Source organism: Tamandua tetradactyla, chromosome 8, assembly GCF_023851605.1.
Source record: "Tamandua tetradactyla isolate mTamTet1 chromosome 8, mTamTet1.pri, whole genome shotgun sequence".
Taxonomy (NCBI): domain Eukaryota; kingdom Metazoa; phylum Chordata; class Mammalia; order Pilosa; family Myrmecophagidae; genus Tamandua; species Tamandua tetradactyla.
Window position 1 is genome coordinate 87,584,989 of NC_135334.1, and position 19,518 is coordinate 87,604,506.

The 19,518-nt window shown below is 46.6% G+C and overlaps 1 protein-coding gene across 1 annotated transcript in view; it reads left to right on the forward strand.

Moving 5' to 3' along the window:
- The window catches only part of PARVA (parvin alpha), a 160,068-nt gene extending 153,695 nt beyond the window's left edge, over nucleotides 1-6,373 (forward strand). The window contains exon 13 of the mRNA XM_077114014.1: nucleotides 1,580-6,373. Coding sequence (XP_076970129.1) covers nucleotides 1,580-1,656 — 77 coding nt within the window. The 3' untranslated portion in view covers nucleotides 1,657-6,373. The remainder of the gene's footprint in view (nucleotides 1-1,579) is intronic.
- Nucleotides 6,374-19,518: the final 13,145 nt, after the last annotated feature.

Below are 19,518 nucleotides of genomic sequence, written 5' to 3' on the forward strand. Positions count from 1 at the left end.
TGCATGGTGAATGACAGGGAGTGTGGCCTGAAGACAAGGCTGGAGAGATGTGTCGGGTCAGGTTAGACCTCGTAAAGCCATGATTCAGGAATTCGGACTTTATTTTAAGCGAAATGGGTAAGTCAGATGTTTTGAGCAGTAGGTGACACTGTTATCTTTGTATCTGGCACAGAGCCCATATATGGTCATGCAAGTTGTGAGCCACACAACTCTAAGGGGACACCGTTTGTGGTCTGTGGGACTGGTGGTGTCCTAGAAATATGAATGGTGTGCCCTGGAGTCACGCAGTACACATTCTGCATAAAGGTCCCTGGAGGCTAACAGTATGGCTGTGGTGGGTAGAATGCATTGGAGAGGGAAGAGGCTTTGAGGAGCCCCATTAGGAGTGTGTTGCAGTGGCCCCAGTGCCACCTGACCTTCCCCTTTGGGATCTCCCTCCATGAGCTCCTTTTTGCTCCTCTCTGTTTTTCCTGAGGTAAACTGCCAATCTTTGACTCAGGTAGAAATTAAGCAACACGCAACACTGAGTGTGAGGGAGGGCCAGGAACCAGCCAGAGGGCACGGGCCTCCTCCACCTAACAGAGGTTGATTGAAGGTGAAACTCCTGGCTTGGCATATGCAGGATGGGGAGGCAAAGCTCAGCCACTGGCCATGATCCCACGTGGGACACAGACCTGAAGGAGCAATGGAGGAGGGACAAGGTGGAAGCTCAGGCATATGGATGAACCACGAGGGCAGAAAGGGAAGTTGTGATGTCCAGGCTTCTCGTGCTATCCCTGGGAAGCCCTGGTCTATGAGCAAGAGAACTTGGAGCCCAGCCAGAGCCCAGCTGGGGCAGAACAGGGTTGGTCTGCATCAGGAATAAGGCCTGGGAGGGAGCAAACAGGAGGAACCGGCTTCAGTGGGGAGTCCTGAAGAGGTGCCCCCAGCTCTAGGCCCTTGGCTTGTGGGCCCATTGGTGTTCATCTCCTCCAGCCTAGGGATGGGGTTGCAGCCCCCCACCCCCTCCACTGCCACTGACTGTCACAGCCCCAGTTGCAAAATTCCCAAGGCTAAGAACTTGGAATCACTGTCCAGCCTGCTGGAGCCACTTGCCTCCCACTTGGCCCGGTCTTGCTAGAATCCCAACATCTTCCCGACTCTCGCCTTTCCCAGTGGCTCAGCATGACCTCTCGCACCTTTGAATCCCAGAGCATTTATTATCTCCTCTGACATCCATACTATGTTTCCATTTGTGCAAAATGAGAAAACCAAGGCTCAGCGAGAGGAAGATGTTTGCCGACGGCCACACATAACAGAGCAGGAAATGAACCAGAGCTGCCTGGCTCCAGAGCTGGAGCTCTTTCCTTTATCCCGTGCCCTCTACTCTGATTTCTTTTTGCATGCTCTGCCATCCTTCCACACTCGCCTGCCCCTGTTTGCCTCAGGAATGATGTTCTTCTCTCCCGACAAGACAGAAAGAGGGCCTGAGGGTATAGGGGAGTCCCCCCCCAAGGACCATGCGGAACACTCGGGGGTGGGTGGTAGATGGAAGGGGATAATGATGTGGAGCAATTTGTGTCTTTTGATTTCTATTCAGACATCGTCAACTGTGACCTGAAATCCACACTGCGGGTGCTGTACAACCTCTTCACCAAGTACCGGAACGTGGAATAAGGGACCACCCTGGGATCCCCACTGCCCAGAAGTTCTTGTTGTGGGCAGACTGGACCATCCACTGAACCACCCTAACCTGCTCATTCCTGTCTCCTGCTTTGTGCTCTCCCACAAGTCCAGCTGCAACCTGGGGATTCTGGGAATTGAAATTGGGAAGGAAAGGATTGCTAACCTAGCGGATTGGTCCATTCCTCCCAGGTTCTGGAGACTGACCTAGCAATGGACCTGGGAAGGGCACCCCCATCCTGCTGCTAGCTCCAGATTTCCCTCAGTATGATGCGGTAAACAGCTTAGGCAAAAGAGAGATTTCAGAAGATGAAAATAAAGATAATAGTTACCCTTTCCTAGCTGTAAACTATGCCAGGCACCTGGCACTAAGTTCTCTGATGTACTCAAGCTCATTTCATCTTCATGACTCCCATTGAAGTCAGTGTTATTATCCCCTTTTACAGATAAGGAAACTGAGGCTCAGTGAGGTTAAGTGACTTCCAGAAGCTGAGATTTGTTTTTTCTCTTTGAACAACATATTTGTAATAACTGGCCATGGTCTAAACTTGTGCGTCTGTGTGTGTGTGTGTCTGTGTCTGTGTATGTGTGTTTGTCTGAGTTCTCAAAGAAGACGCAAGCCCACTGATCTCACTACCAGGGCAGGCTAGGTCAGGGCTTAGTGATTCACACTGAAATTGGCAAATCAAATTTAGCCCAATTAATAGTGTGAGTATGGCAGGAGTCATGTCCCTCCAATCTTTTGTACAAATGAAAATTACTCTTAATTCCTTCAGATTTATAATAACCCCATACTCTGGCTTCAGGGTGACATTTGGGAAGGATTCTGTTTAGAATTAATGGAGTGGCACATTTGGCAGCCTTTTTGCTTGATTGCATGTAATGGAAATGCCCTATATTTTCCTGCAAAATAAGTACTCAATTCATTATCATTAGGCAAATGCACAATATGTTCAGGCACCGCAGCGAACTGGGTGTGGGCCCATATGAGCATCACTAAGGAAATAGGGCTTTTCAATGGGGACCCTTGAACTTCAAAGAAAGGAACTCCTCTTTGCCTTCTAATTGATAATTTAGACCATTTCTGGCTAAGTCTGCCCACATGCAATTAGTGGCTAATTCCGGCAAAGAAAAATGTAAGTCATGTAGACCAAAGCCAAGCAGTTTCCTTGTGTGGGTTCCTCGAGGGCTTGTGGTAATTTGTATCCCCTATCCTGAGCCCACCTTTAAAACAGTGCCCCAGTTATCCCAGGCTGCTGGGTCCTGCAAGGATAGGAAAGGAGCTGAAGGGGAAAGGAGGTTTGGGACAGATATTTGCACACTTAACACATGGGTGAACACCCTCAGAGACAGAGAGAAGGGGCTTAAAACTTACACCCTTAGTTGACCACGGCTTAAGATAAATAATTAAAAACTTGTGCTGAGAGTCTAGCTTCATTATAGAATTTTCATAAACATTACAGACTCCAGAATTCCATGCTTGCCTTGTAGGCCCATTGTACAAAGCCCATTCTGTCTGCATTTGAGAAGTTCCTTTTGATCTATATCTACTGTTTAGGTTCCAATAATGCCCCAAATATTCCTTTCAGCCTTATCATCATTTCTTCCTACAATCCCTGTCTATAGTATCTCAGAAGCCATAAAAACTTAGATATTCCACATATTTCTTGGCTCTGAGACTTGTTCCCATGATAAGCATTGATGATATAAAGGAAACATAACTCTCTTGTGTCATCTTATGGAAAAGAATACAGTTCTTTTTTATGTATTACATTTTATGCTAGGAAACACTAAATAGAGTAATATTCCTATTTGCTCTCTTTTAAAATTCCTGGTAGCTAATCAAGATAAATAATTGCTTTGTCTCCGTGAGCAGTCCTAAAATGGTGTGAAATAAGAGGAATGCATTGATTTAAACATGCTTTGCTATAAAAATTGTGTCTCCTTTTTATTCCTGACATTACAATTGCAAATATACAAGTGCCTTTATTAAGAAGGCTCATTTTATATTTTACATATTCACAGTATGGAAACACATTAGAGCATTTGGAAAGTTTTTTAACAGGTCTAATTGATCAGAAAATTTTGTTTAGGGCCTCAGGTCTATGCCTGAATCCAGAATCCCAAGGTCTGGGCCTAGTTTTATTAAAGCCCTACTGTCTCATTTAGAAGTTTTCCTTTAGAGTCCAAGATCTGCTCCTTAATAAACGCCTTATGTTTTTGAAGGGGACAAAAGGCATCAGGACAATAAACCAAACCCAACCCTCATCTCTTAAAAAAAAATAAGAAACCAAGACAAGAATCAAATGTTTGTAGACTCATTGGGTGCTTTTCTTTTCCTCTTCTCCTCTTTTTTTAAATTTAAATTCATTGATCTTTTAATAAATAATACATACATGGTACAAAGTTCAGAAAGCATGAATGAGTGAAAAATTTAAGTCTTCCTCCTTCCTCTCTCCCAGCAATGAATACTCCTCCCCAAAGGCAACTATTTTGATCAATTTCTTATGTATACTCCAGACATATATAGCCTGAACATACATATAAAATCTTTGTGTTTTTTTAACGTAAATAACATAGTATACATACTTTGGTGCACATTGCCTTTTTCACTTAACATTATATCTCAGAGATTGTTTTACAAGGGTATTAAAAACCTTTCATGTTTTAAAATGTGGATCTGAGCATTTTGTAAATCCAGATGCACATCTCCTGTCTCCTTGAACTAGGAAATGAAGAATGAAAGCCCTACCTGGAGGATGTAAGCTGCCTCAATAGTGAATTCAAAAGCAGAAACTGAGACCTAATGGTGTGGGGGTTGGGGTGGAAGTGGGAAGCAGAAGGAAGGTAGAGGCAGGTTGCTGGATGCTTGCATGTGGCCTGAATTGAATTTTTAAAATATGTGTCTTTTGATTATTATGTTGAATTGTGTGCAGTTTGATAAGCTTTCATTTTTATATATGACTTAGGGATACTAATTTGTAATGTGCTAAGAAAGTAGTAAGGGTTACTACGTACCCTATCATGTTCTGCTATGAAGCCTGCTATTTCACATGTGCACGCACGGAGTTGACAATTCCAAGATCTGGGAGAAGGATTCTTTGTTATGAGCATATCCTCAGTGTCCCCTTGAACAGGTTGCAGTCTTCGACCACTGCTGTCACTACTTTTTGATGAGGAATTGCTGTTAGCTGAGCTTTATCATTATCTGTTTATTTTGCTATGCGTTGCAGTATACCCTGCAGAGTATACTGAAGCATATTTGCATCAACAGTATTCTAGCTATAATTTTCCAATAACTAGACTCTAAGACATGTATACATTGTGGCTCAAATATGAATTATCCATATGCCCATGCTAAAGCAAATGTATACATAACCCATTCCCCCCAAATTAGCACTAATTTATTTTTCCACTGGAAAATGAGACAAGGTAGAATCAGTAGGTCAAGCAGCTTTTGCCTTCCTATATAGCGGCTGATCAAAAACAATTTGAGATCCACTGCCTGTATAGTACATGTACCTGTATAGTACATCCTAAATATGCAAGAGGGCTGTGTCCTTAAAACGTCACTAATCCCAAATTGCATGTAATTTCCCACGTAAAATTCACTTAGGTCTATTGGAAAATTCAAGAGAATTATTGTATAGGCCGGAAGTAAGAAAACTGCATTAAGATGGAAATGCTGAGTAGGAGGTGGCCCCATTCATCCCTAAGGGATCTACTTCTACACACCAGCTTCCCCATACTTGCAGATTTGTCTCAGCGAAAGAGTAGTTAGTATGAGAGATGGACATTCTGAGTTGCTCACAGTTGCAACTGCAAAGGTATTATCCACAATCTCCAAGTTTTTACTGTTTTCAAACTGACTTTTACATTAAAAATATAAGCCCAGGCTACCCCCAAATTTGCTCACCCCATTGCTTGGCTACAGTGGGGCTTGCTTATGTGAATATGTGCCCGTGTGCTCACATGTTCCTGGCAGCAGAACGAGCAACCTTTAGGATGCTCAGTGCAGGGAGAGCTGCTCCCAAGCACACGTGTCGATCTCGAGAACATCAGGCTTCCCAGAGAAGCCACTAGTGGAGCATCTCTAAAGTGCATTCTGCATAGATGCTAGGTGAAAAAAAAATCATCATATTCAAATACGTTTGAGAAGCATGAGGCTAAAGAAAATTAAAGTGGCTTTCTTAGGCTTTGTTTTTAGTTTTGTGCTTTGCTTTTGTTTTCTAATTGGACCATCCTACACTAATGCCTGTTATGCTCTCTAAGGAGAGGCAGTGAGTGCAGCACATCCCAAGCTTGTTTGATCGCGGGACCTATGTACTTCCTGAGAAAGTTGCAGGATGTGTATTCTGTTGAACTCATCCATTCATTCATCCATTTAGCCATATACTCAACACACACTTGTAGTGTACCAATAATGTGTTAGATCGCAACGTGTTCAGTGCTGAGTAAGCATCGCCTTGTGGCCTTTACAGTCTAATGGGGGAGACACATGAAAAAATAATCACAAATCAATGTTACTTGAGATGATCTCTATGGAGAAAGAGTACAAAAACCTATCAGTTCTAATTTAGATTTTGAAGTTGGGAGAGAGGTCTCTGTCAAAGTGTTTTTTTAAGCACCTGAATCATGAAGAAACTCAGAGGAAGAGCTTGCCATTCAAGAGAACAGAATGGGTGGAGAAAAGTTCTGGCTCACTCGAGGAAATAGAAGAAAGCCAGGATGGTTTGAGTACCAAAAGGGAGGGAGGAGAAGGGGGTTCCAAGTATAGGGTTACAAATTTTATGCTAAGAATTGTGGGAAGCAATTTACATTTTAAAAAGCCTTCTGGCTTCTGTGTGGGAAAACTTTGGGGAAAGTAATGTCAGTGACATGAAGGGGAAGCCCCCTTCCCATCTTCATTCCAAAGTCAAGGCTGGAGACAAAGGAGACCAAGAGAGGAGCTCAAGCGCCTACCCCACCACCACCGCCGCCGCCGCCAGTCTGGTTTCTAGCATTCTCTGGAATTCATGTCTGCTATTGTCCTCATACTCCACCTTCCCTAAGCCTGCAGAGAGAGCAGGAGCTCTTAGGCATTCCCATCCTGTCCACATTTTTTTCTCTGAGAAGAACTAAGAAACTGGACAGAGAAAAATGAAACTGTTTATGTGAAATCAAGGAAAGGAGTGGACCATTCGATCTAATTATGGGTTGAACTGTGTCCCCCAAAAAACACATGTTCAAGTCCTAACACCCTTCCCATGAAGGTGACCTTATTTGGAAATAGGGTCTTTGAAGATGTGATTAGTTTAGATGAGGCCTTAATTCAGTACGACTAGTGCCCTTATAAGAAGGGGAGAGGAAACAGCAGACAGACATGGGGAGAAGGTCATGTGAAGATGAAGGAGGCAGAGTGATGCCTCCCCAAGTCAAGGAATGCCAAAGATTGGCAACAAACACCAGAACTTAGGAGAGGCGATGAAGAGTTCTGCCCCACGGGTTTCATAGGGAACATGGCCCTGCCAACACCTTCATTTCATACTTCTAACCTCCAGAGCTGTGAAGCAATACATTTCTGTTGTTTGAAGCTACCTCATTTGCCATGGCAGCCCTAGGAAACTAAGACAGGCCATAAAGCTCATCTGTGGAGACCAGGGCTTCGAGAGCCTCTCACCGCCCAGGACTCCTGCTGTTTTGTCCCCATGTGGACTCAGAAGCAGAGAAAAGGTACTGTCATGCAGCCTGGGGGCGAGGCAAGGTAGGCTTCCTGGAGTTAGAGTAATAATGGCTTTCTCCAAATTCAGACTAGTTGACCATGAATTATAATGGTTATAATGCCTACCTCATTGATAGAAAGCCTGCCAAGACAGGGAGAGGGACCACCTGTGCATCCGAGGTAATGTCTTATGAAACACCTTTCATAGGAAGATAGATAATTTTCACTGGGAATTGTAAAATACCAGAAACATCCTTGGTAACGCCCACTTGAAAGCTCCTTGGTTGGACACCAGTCCAGTGGACTCCTGCTCCGGAATGATGTTTGTCTCCTCAACAGGCTCCCCTGGCCTAAGCGTTCTGTACTCTGTTTTCTTGCCTTGACCCCTCTGAGCCTTCTGCTCGCCTGGGCACTGGCTTTGATGCTGGCCTTTAACAGGGCGTTCAGGAGAAGCCCTGGGGATTAAGATAAATGATGTTCTGTCAAAGAAATGAACTTTTCTTTTGATCGATTTTCATCTTTTCACATCTTCAGATCCAAGCTGTTAGCCCGGGGTGGCATTCCAAGACACACAGACATCCCTGAGGCCATCGCTTTGAGGAGTGCCGAGGTTTATTGAGGTGGACAGGACAATAGATAAATATTTAAGCTGTTACACGTTCGCTCTGCATGGGAGCTAGGGTTGGGTCCTTACGATTCTCTGGCTGTTATATGTCTTCCTGGAAACCCTGACATTGGTCTCATCCCCCACTCTCACCCTGCCCCTAGGAACACAGAGCCTACCCTTGGCAAACATTTGTTGTTGCTTCTGAAAAGCTGCTGCTCCTGGAAGCCTTTTCTCACTCAGGCTTCAGAGGTTACTACATCTTTCCTTATTCACAGTGATAATGGAGACTATAAACTCTCACTGAACTGGGGACATTTGGCTTAAAATAATGGACAATAAGATGATGACCAGAGAGCATGCCCTAGCCAGTTTACCTGAGGCCTTGGACTTCTGTTCTCCTCTCCCTTCGAGCTCTCTGGGTGAGGCAGGGCACTGGGCAATTCCACACCTGAGCCTGCACTTGCTGCATCATTTGTTCTCCCAAATAATTCCCATAATGACCTACTCTCCTGCATCATGACTGCATGCTGGATGGACTCATGACCAATGCTGTATTGCCTGTGAAAGACCTAGCTCCCTAGCTACAGCCAGATTGCTTTACTTTATTAAAATCCACTCATCCACACACCTGCATTTACAGATTAAATGACTTTCTCACCTCCCTGCCTTCAGTGTGATTTGTCATATGAGATCCAGAGCTTTCTCTCTTGTTCTTTTCATGATGTTCAGTCCCTACATGAAGTATTCCCACATATGGCTATAGGGGCCTACCCAGGCCTAAATGAAATGGGACTCCATAGGACAAGAAGAATTCCAGTCAACAGTCTGTACCAGGTCTCAAACTGCCCATGGTGAGAATTCAGTAAGTCAGGGAACATTTGTGGAAATACTGTTTTGGGTTCAGCACCATTCTAAGTACAAACTGGGATCAGAAAGTGCAGGGTTCCTTCCCAAACGGCTCTTCTATCCTGGGAGGGGAAGTGGGGGGGGGGGGGGGACATTGGGTCACAAATCCAGCTCATTTGAAAGAATTCAGCGGCATGATAAAATAGCACAAGATACCTTTGAGGACTCCTTGATTGAATTTCTCAGAAAGCCCCCCAGTCCCAGCTGCTATATAATCATGTATTCAAGGTCAGCAACTTCACAAGCCACAGATTTGCTTCTGCAAAAACCACAACTCACCCTCAAGAGAAATACAGATTTAGGGTCATTTTTCTGAAGTCCCCCTTGTTGATGGCAGCTGAGAAATCTCTGTCTTTACTCACAGGTTCCAAATAGCCAACAAGGACCCCAAATCTAGAATGGACTCCACAGAGAGCTATTTTGACTCTGCCCTCATACTCAAAGCTTTCTTGCTTCTCTAAACCCACACTGGTCACCCAAAGTTGCCAAGGGCAGTCAAGAAATCTTAGGCTCTTTACTTTTGTTCCCCAGAATGGAATTGCTGGAGAAAATCACAGAATGGACATATACTACCTGCTATTTTGTCATCCACTTGCTCTGGGTACTCCCCACCTTCTGAGAATCCTCTGTCACCTCTCATGATTGTCTTTATCTCCCCAAACTCTGTTGACGTGCCTTCACCCCTCACATGTCCTCACCTCTTCCTTCACCAGGAAAATCAAAGCTGTTTGCTTCCTGTTTTTGCCTCAGCATCTCAACATCTCAGGTCCTTCTCATTGCCTCTCTTCATTTTTTTTTTCCTGCCTCAGGAAAGAACAGTCTTGCCTCGATTCCAAAACTGCTTCTTCCTCTACCTGCATCCCTTCCCCCTTGTCCTGCAAACTCAAGCTCCCTCCTCCTCCAGTATCTTGCCTTTCACTGTAAACACGAGTGAATTTCTAGGCTGGAAAAAAAAAACTTCCCTTGAGCCTATTCTTATTGCAGTGCCATCTTCAGCCATTTCACTTTTTCCTTGAGACAAACTGCTGAAGTAGGTAGCTCCATGGTGCTCCCATTTCCTCCCTCTCCCCTTTCTTTTCTGAACCCATAAAATCTGACTCTAGTTTTTCTGAAACAGAAATTGCTCTCTGAGCAGTAAGCACGGAATCCAATGGGCTGGTCCTGGCCTCATTTGCCTAGCTCTTGGAAGTATTTGGTTTTGCTGCCAACCTCCTCCTTCTTTCAGGAACTGAAAGAAGCTGCCAATGTTTCAGAGACAATATATCCTTCTGCTCCTCCCCCACCTATCTGAATGCGGCTCAGTTTACTCTTAGGTGAGATGTTTTCTTCCCCCAAACCCCAAAAGTGAATGTTCCTGGGCCTTGTCTTCCGAACTTCTCTCCCTACATCTCTCCCAGCTTCCACTCTTCCCACATTCCCACCAGCCCTGAAAGCTCACCCAGATCCCACTGGTCATTTCTAGCTTCCCACCATCTCTTTCTTGAGTAGGCTACCCCCAGTTCCACTTGGCACTCCCCAAAGTGAATTTTTGTTCTTCTCCATACCTGCTTCTTTTTCAGGCATCCTTTGTCCCTTTCAGAGATGCCACCTCTTCCCAGACACCCCTACTCTCAGGCCTTCAAGATGGTCCTGAATTTTGTGCTCCCACCCTCTGGCCTCCCCCTCCAACACATCCAGCCAGTCAGTTCTATTGATTGTTCCTTGATAAAGCATTGGCCCCCTTCTCTCTTGGCCCCCACCATGGCTCTAAAATTCATCCTCTCCCACCTAGATATTATAATGGTCTTATAACCACTTTCCCTTGGGGCTAATCCTTCCTGCGCAGTTCCCAGTTTAACCTTCTGGAAGCACAACTCAGATTATCTCACACCCCTCTCATAAATGCGAATTGTGACACTTATCAAGCACTTAAACAATATGTACTTTATGCAAATAATTCCATTTAATCCTCTCAACCATGATGTAGGTAGCATTATCATTCCCATTTTACAGATGAGAAAATAAAGGCACAGAGAGTTGATGACTTGCATATAGGTCACATGCCTCCTACGTGGCAGAGTTGGTCTTTGAGCCCAGGCAGCATGGCTCCAAAGCTCATATTCTAAGCCCATGCATTTGGTACTTCTTCCTCAGAACTGTCAGTGGCCCCATGTCCATAGACTAGAATCCAGAGCACTTCATGTGCTCAAGGCCTCCAGAACCTGGTTCCAGCCTATCTAACCAACCACTGACCCTTTGCACCCAGACAGACCCAACTGTTTGCCGGAGAACTTTTGTTTCCTGCCAGCAGCTGTTCTCCTTTGCCTTGTTTTCAAATGGAAATTCTGAAACAACCAGGCTCTGAGATGATAAGGTTGTCCTTCATTCATTCAATATGTATTTAAATGTCTGTGCTTCCCGGCACTAGGCTGGGCCTGGGAGTATACCACAGAGAACAAAACACACATGCGCTCTGTCCCATAGGCCTGCATTTAAGGGACTTCCAAGCTTTCCTACTTGTTTCTTTCCCCCAATTCAGAACCCACATGGACCTGCGCCCCATGGCCTCCCACGCTTCTATTCTGTCCTGACCAGGAAATTGAAAACTCTCTTGGCTCTGGGATCAGACCCCCTTTGGCTGTGCCATGTATTAACCTGTGCCCTGCCAAAACTAAAGTGTGCTGGGTGGAATGGTGATCGCTCCTGGAAAGATAAGATCCAAGCCCGTCGTCCAAGAGGCCATGGTTCTGTGATGTGCTCCAGTGGGGAAGGAAAGGCTTTAAACAAACTCTTGTTGGACTACCATCATGTGCTAGGAATTGTGTTGGGCCCTTAGGTTGCTCTAGTTACCTTAAATTACAGAAGAGAAAGCAAAGGTTCAGAGAGGGTGACCAGTTTGCCCAAGGTCACTCAGAGCTGGGACTCAAGCCTTGTTCTGTCTAACTCTGAAGTTTTCCTTCTTTCTGCTTTTCCCTGCTGCCTCTGTTTAATTCTGACTATCCCAGGCCATGCAGGTTGGAGGCAGGTGTCGAGAGCAATTTCAGCAGCATTGACTCAACTGTGGATCAGCATTTCTTTTGACATAACTACTGTTTCCTCTTGACTATTTATTTATTCATTTGTTGACCTGGCAGAGGGGAAGTGGTAGGCTTTCCTTAAATGACTGCAGGACACACTGAAATTGAGGGACGGAAGGTTTAACAAAACTCCCATGGTGATCCTTTGTGAGTATGTTCTGTGTCCTTTCCTGCCAAACACCTTATAATTTGGGGGGTTCTGGGAAGAGGATGCTGGTTTGAATACCTGAAGAGGAAGTGGCCTGGCTTGGAGGGAGGATTTGGGCAGGGGTCTGTCCTCCTCCTAGACAGAAAGCAAGAGGCAGGCTGAGTCTACGGCTCCTGCGTGGAGGGGTGGCAACGCACCTGGGTCTGGGCAGCTGTGGCTGGAGCAGTCGGCCTGGCTGACCACTGCTGTGCCTGGAGAAAACAGCCAGGACTTCTAAGGCCTCATGGGTGAGGAAAACACAGGCTGGATCCCGTTCAGACAGGTATACAGGGAGGGAGGGAAGGGAGGGGGAGGACTCCCGCTGGGAGAGCTGAGCCACAGGCAGAAAGGAAGGCCTGAGAGCAGGCGGAAGGTAGCATTCTTCAAGGAGGGTGACAGTCTCAGAAAGGGGATGGCCAGAATTAGGTCAGGACCTTTTTGAGTACCTTTGGGGAATTACAGTGCAGGATAGGGATTGAGGCAGGACCTTGGTCCAGCACACTGGACAACAGGGCCAGGGAAGAAGGTGCTGCCATCAAGCAGTGTCCAGGTGCTCCAGTCACACTCTGCATCTTTAATATCAGAACTTTTCCAGGGCTGCTGAGCTTTCTGCCACTTCCCCTCCCATGGCCAGGGGGACAGGCTCCTGAGTCTGCAGCTGGGAACACCAATGGACCCAGTACTGGGGAACAGAAGTAAGCAAGGACAACAACTGTCCTGACTCATGGTCTAGGCCCAGCCTGACCCATCAGCCCTGCCCAGAGCACACGGTGTCACGGGAATGGCCTGTTCCCATAGGTAAATGCACTTCATTGGCAGTTTCTGCTTCCTCTGTGAGTGGCTCAGGTTTATTCACACTGGCCTCTAAATAAATATTGTCAGAAAACTTAAAGATACTGCATCAACACATATATATAATAACTCTGAGATCATATGTCAAAATAGATTTCCAGGGGAAAAGAAAAGCAAGTGACACACAGCAAACATCGTCTTCCCTTTTGAGTTTTCCAATGTGTCAGGGAGTCAAGTTACTCATTGTAACTTGTCATTCCTGGTAAGTGAACCCAAGAGAGCACACTTTCTAGAACCCCTGAAAATTTCTATTCAGAGACAGAAGACCTGAATGCAAGCCCTGACACTGACTAGCAGAATGGTGTTGGGCAAGTCACGGACATCTCTGATCCTCTTTCTTTCTCTGTAGTGAGATTGGGAGGAGGCTTTGCCCACCGTTTAGCACTGGGTTTGGGTCTGCTTGCTTGGCTCAAAAGGTATCTCCTTCCCACCTCACCCTGTCTAGGTTTCCTTCCTGAAGCTGTGCTCTGATGAGGGGTCATAACCATTCCAGACAAAGGAGGACCATTCCATAGAAATGAGTTGTGACTGTGGATATTCTGTGAACCCAAAAGCTCTTTGGGAGATATGAGTTCTTATTGCTATTGTTATTCTTTCAAGCCAGGGTTGGCAAATAGCAGCCTGCTGACTACACGCCTCACTTACCTATGGCAGGCATTGCTAATCAATCCAACACTATTCCTCCCAAGGCCTCACAGTGACTAGTGATGACTGCAGTGGGATGGGAGGCAGGCAGGAAAATGGCAAGGTTAGTTATTTGCCATGGTCATGCTGCACAGATATCATAGCTTAGGATGCCAATCTTAGGCTCCAAATAAGTGCCTGAATGCTAGTAACTGACCCTGTTTGAATCCGATGCCAACCCCTGGGCCAATTAGTCATGATTAGAGATAGGGGAAGGAGGTAGACTCTATAAGGAGATAGTAGCTACCATTCAAGCCACATATTTAGAGAGAAGAAGGAAACATCTACTGGATGAGGCATGCTGTTCTGGTCTGGTGAAATGATGGCCATCCTCTAGAAGAGCCACTCCTCTGGGCTCTGAGGGTAGTATAAACCATGACAGAGAGAAGGAAACAAACCCAGAGAAGTTAAGTGGCAGGGCCAAGACAACCCTACAGAACCCTGACGCCATGCTTCTTACCTACAGGCAGGCAGGCAGACAGGCAAGGTTTCCAAACACAGCAGCGTCATGCGGCCAGCCTCAGAGGGCGGCCCTGGGCAAGGAGACCCCGGGGCCCTTGGCTAGGTTCTGAGAGCAGAGGAGCCACCACAATGAAATCCAGAAGGCTCTTCAGAGAAGCCTGCAGTTTGGGAACAATCCCGCTAAATCATAAATGCTTCAAATTCCTCAGCTTTTGCCTCCAGGATTTCTGGCAGAGGATTCAGACAGACTCTCCTGAAGTGGGGAAAGCCAGGCCAGCACCGAGACTGAGAAGCTGGCAAATCTCTCCTCCCAAAAACCATAGAGGCAGGAAGGGCCTGAGCCACGGAGGATGCATGACCCATCCCGCTCCTCATTTGGACAAAGCCCTCATTGCTCCAGCTGCCGGGAAGACTGGGGGTCCCAGGCCAGCACCCAGACCCAGGCCCTCTGCCAAAGGATGCTTCCAGCCCAAGTCCACACCCCCTTCCCTTCCCTGGGAAGCCAAAGACTGGTCAGTGCAAGGCGCAAAGGTTGCCCTCCTGCTTCTCTGAAGGGCTGCCCCGGCGTCCCCTGGCAGCTGTGCCCTGGGAGCAGCTGAGGCTCCCTCCGCTCCCTCCTGCCGCCCCGGCTCCCTCAGGTAAACCCCCTCAGGTGGTATTCCCAAATAAATCTGCCAGGCAAACTCCGCCTCAGGGCCTGCCTCTGGGAACCTGACCTGCCACAGTCTGAGGAGAAGATAGAAAGGGAAAATCCCGGGGTCCAGATGCTCAGAGAACTTAGAAATAATCAAATTCAGTTCCACCACCACATCACAGGTAGACACCGCTTGTCCAAGGTCAAATTGCTGCCTGAGAGCAAAACTGGGGCCAGCCTCCCTTGCCCCCCATTTTTGTGGAAAGATATTAAAATAGCTGACATTGTAAAATGCCTACTTTGTATGTAAGCAGTTCTCCTCAGCTTCACAATCACCCTGGGAGGTGGGAGTCATTAGCTTCATGTTTAGAAATGGGAAATCAGGCTCCAGTGAAAAATGAGTTGCCCAAGGCCGGAGAGCTTGAAAGTGGTGGAAGCAATAATCCAGCGTTGTCTGACTCGCAAGCTCACAAGCTCGTGTTCTCTGCACTACACCACATGCCCTGTGGCTTTATGTGGAAAGGGCCGCCTTACGCTTGTTTATGACACAGACCAGACGCGCTTGGGTCCTCACACCACTATCTCAGAGCAGGCCTGAGCAGCCCGTGGCCCACATGGGGCCCACACGTAGGGTAACTCCTTTTGCACAGCACGTTCCTTTCCTCAGGCAGCCCTGTCAGGCCGGCATTCCAACCCAGGGATACCAGAGATTGTACAGCCAAGATTTAAAGCCGAATGCCCTGCCACTCCCCAGGGATGTCCCCAGAGGTGACCGAAACGTGTCACACTCAGGCTGTGTATGCCGGACTGGGTCACAGATTACTGAGGAGGCAGTTAGGGCCTTCCGGGATGACGTACAATGAAAGAGACATGACGTACCAGATAGGAGAGGTGGAAGGGGTTTGTGTCTATGCAGATGAGAAAGGGACATGGGCGGAGACCCTGGAAGGCAGGCCTGTCAACCCTGCAGCTCCCCCCCCACTACACTCCCCCCCCCCCATGAGCACACTCCTCCCCCTGGCTCTGAGCCCCTCAGGTGGTGCGGCCTCTGCCTGCCAGCTCAGCCTCCCTCCGTCCCCAAGCCCACCAGCACACCCTCAGTGCCCCTATATCACTTTCCTGCCTGGTATTATACAATTTTGCTCAAGCCCAGCGGCTGAGTCCTGAGAGGCCGTGGACTCAAGCAGCACCCCTTGCCATCCCCCCACGCCCACTCCCCCAAACATACACAACATGCCTGAGATTCTGCCTCAGTTTCCTTGCCTGCCACCCTTGTTTTCCAAAGGGATCATTGCCCCATCACGAATCCACCCTGCTTGGCTGACGTTCTGACATCATACCCAGCCCTTGGCTCCCCTTCTCCAGGCTTGGGGGTGGAGGGTGTCAATGTGTGTGCCCCCAAATCTGGCCGTTGGCTGTGGTTCTCCTCAAGGAGCAGAGTTCCCAGAGCTCTGCTGCTGCCACCCAGCTGACGTTGGTGAAGGGCTGAGTTCAGGAGCTCATCGAAGAGGATGGTGGAAGGGGGAGAAGGGGGCCATAAGGCCCCTGAAGTTCAGCCGAGTTTGGGATGGGGTGGTTCTGGGAATAGGAATCCTATAGATCATTATGGGGGTCGATATTCGATATCAGGCAGAGTGGGGGTTCTGGCCACCTGCCCAGCCGGTGAGCGGGGCTGCAGGTGGGATCCTGCCCCCAGGAGCTTGGCAGGTTCAGTGCTTCAGGGGAGTCCCTGGAGTATAGGACTGAGCCCCAAGCCAGAGGGGGCCTCAAGGGCTAGCTAGGTCCCACCGCCTGGCCACAGTGCTGAGCCGGGGCTGGTCAGCAGTGCCAGCCTGCAGAAGGCGGGGCCACTTAGGACAGAAAACAAGACGCCTGAACCCGGGAATGGCCATGTATTCAGTCAAGTTGGCCTCAGAAGAACATGAGTAATTGGTTCCAAAAACTGACCCAGGGTGGCAGTTTCCCAGGAACCCATGTGAGAGGCACGTTGTGGGTGTGACAGATAAGTTGTAATGACACTCAGTCTTGAAGGGATCTGGGGCAGAAAGATAAAAGAAAGAGGAAAAAGTGTCTCGGCTGCAGTTCTAGAGGGATTGGGGAAAGGGGATGGATAAATGGAGGAGAAGGCATTTTTAGGGCAGTGAAACTGTTCTGTGGGATCCTGAAATGGTGGATACCTGGCATTATACATTCGAAAACCCTCTGTAGACTTATATACAAAAAAGTTAACCCTAATGAGGGTGTATGAGGGTAAGTCAGTGGCAGAATTCCCGCCTGCCATGCGGGAGACCCGGGTTTGATTCACAGTCCATGCACTTCCCAAAAAACAAACAAACAAATGAAAACCCAAACAAAAACAAAAAAATTCAACAAATGGTGCTGTAATAAAGGGCTACTCAACTCACCTGGGAAAAGAATGAAATGTGACCCCGGCCATACAGCCTTCAAAGAAAAAAAAGTTAACCTAATGTAAACTAAGGACTTTAGTTACTAAAAATGTATCAACATTGGTTCATTGATTGTAACATGTATGCGGCTAATACAAGACAATAATGGGGAAAACCGTGTGGAAGCGTATATGAGATTCTTTACTTTCTGTGCAATTTTTCTATAAAACTGAAACTGCTCTAAAAATAAAGTTTATTATTTACAATTATCCCTTCCACATAGTGGGGGTTTAGGGGCACAGTGCTTCCGTGATCTGGAAAATCTATGTAAAATTTTTTGGCCCTCTCTTCGTACCAGAGAAGAAGTCTAATTTTTTTCCTTTTCTTTTATGGGGTGTTTACAGTACCTTATTGTGAAATTTGGGTTAAGTATTTGGTCACAGGCTACATGTAAGTCAATGTTAAGTAAGTGATAAAATATGATGATATTATACGATGCTATACAATATTTTATGCATTTCTGAGTTTCTAAACGTTTTCTGTGTCATCTGCTTGCCTTCACATGTCATCTGCAGCTTCTGCAAAACTCCCCGAAACTTTCCATTTGCTTTCTTATGCTGACCCACAATACATCAAAAACATGATGTGGAAGGGGTAACTGGATTTTTAAAGTGTCTGGGCTGGACAGCAGGGCTGGCCCCAGAACATCGTCACACAAGGAGTCCTGAGGTCCACGTGCAAAAACCAGCTCTGCCCTGACATGGCTGAGTGACCTCGGACAAGTCACACTCTGTCTGAGTGAAGCTCCTGAAGGAAACAGATGACCCGCCAAAAGAGGTGGGAAAGAGTTAACAAGTAAGAGCATTGGAGAGAATTTGCTAAAAGGGCTCTGTTCAAGTTAGGGTAAGGGGTAAGGGAGCAACAAGGGGTACTAAAGCACAGGAGACTAGCAGCAACTGTTCCTACCCCCAGGGACAGGAGGAGAGGCTGTTACTGGACCCCAACAAGATCTATAACCCTAAGATAGAGTCATTGGATAGGAGCTGTGGCTTTAGGTGGAAGAATCTACTGGCTGCCAACCTGGGGTCAGCAAGGAGGGAGCAGGGTGATTGATCACCCCCACTTCCTCCTCCAGCCCCCCAGTCTCCTAATGGGCAGTCAGAGACCAAAGAATCCCACATTTGCTGTTGGAAGTTCAGCCTCTTGGGAACAGAAAAGGTGGAGAAAGTTTGATAGTGGGCCTGGAGGGGCAAACAGAATATCTAGTACATCCTCTCTGAAAACATATCCTCATCCCAAACAGGAAGAAACATTCTACCTGTCTAGCTTACCTTCAGGGACGCTGCGCTGGAAGAATAGGAGGCTCAAGCTCCAGGGAAGAGGAACTGGGTGACATTCAAAGCCCCTTTAGCTCTCAAGAGTCTAGGATTCTCAGTAAATAAAATCACCAGGAAGAAAGTCTGTGCAGGGCTCCTTGAACAGAAGAGAGAAGTCTAGGGAAGCTCAGCTGACACAGTCGGGAGAGCGCAGAGTTCAAGTTTGGCTTTGAGTTTCAGTGACTGTCCAAAAGCAGCTCTAACTTGGAACTAGCTTCCTTTGGAGACTGGGATATATTGAAAAGACATAGTTCAACGTCCCACATTCAAATCCAGATTTTGTGACACTAAGCAAGCTATTTAATTCTTCTGAGCCTTCATATCCTGAACTGTAGCATGGAAAAATGGAACTAAATCCCCACAGTCTTGTTATAAGGATTAAATATAATGAGACCAGGAATCACAATGCCTGGAGTATAATAGGTGCCCATTAAATATGAGTTTATCCTCTTTTCTTAGAGTCACAAGACATGGAAGAAAATGGCACAGAGTTAACATTAAAGGGATGAAGATAAAAGTGAAAAGGCAAGTGAGTTTGCATGTCCCAGGAGGTGGGTTGCCTATAAAACCAATACTGCTAAAGGAGGACAGGGGCAGGTAGGCAAGAACCTAAGAAATTTGGGAGCAATTGAGATGAAATGTTCATGCTGCATATATGTTGCCACAATTGAAAAGTGAGAAACTAAAGAGACAATAACAACTAAATGCCTTGCATGATCCTGGACTGGATCTAATAATGGAAGAGGAAATACCCAAAATGATACTATTGAGACATATGAAAAAATTGGAACATAATGCAAGCTTGATATCAGTGTTAAATTTTCTGAACTTGATAACTGTACTTAAAGTGGTTATCTGAGTGAATATCTTTGCTTCTTTGTTCTTAGGAAAAGCACATGAAAGTATTACGTGTTTAGGGAAAATGATATATACAACCTACTCTCAAACATTTAGAAAATAGACAAATTTGGGTATGTAGCTATGGGTGTCTATTGAAGTTGTCT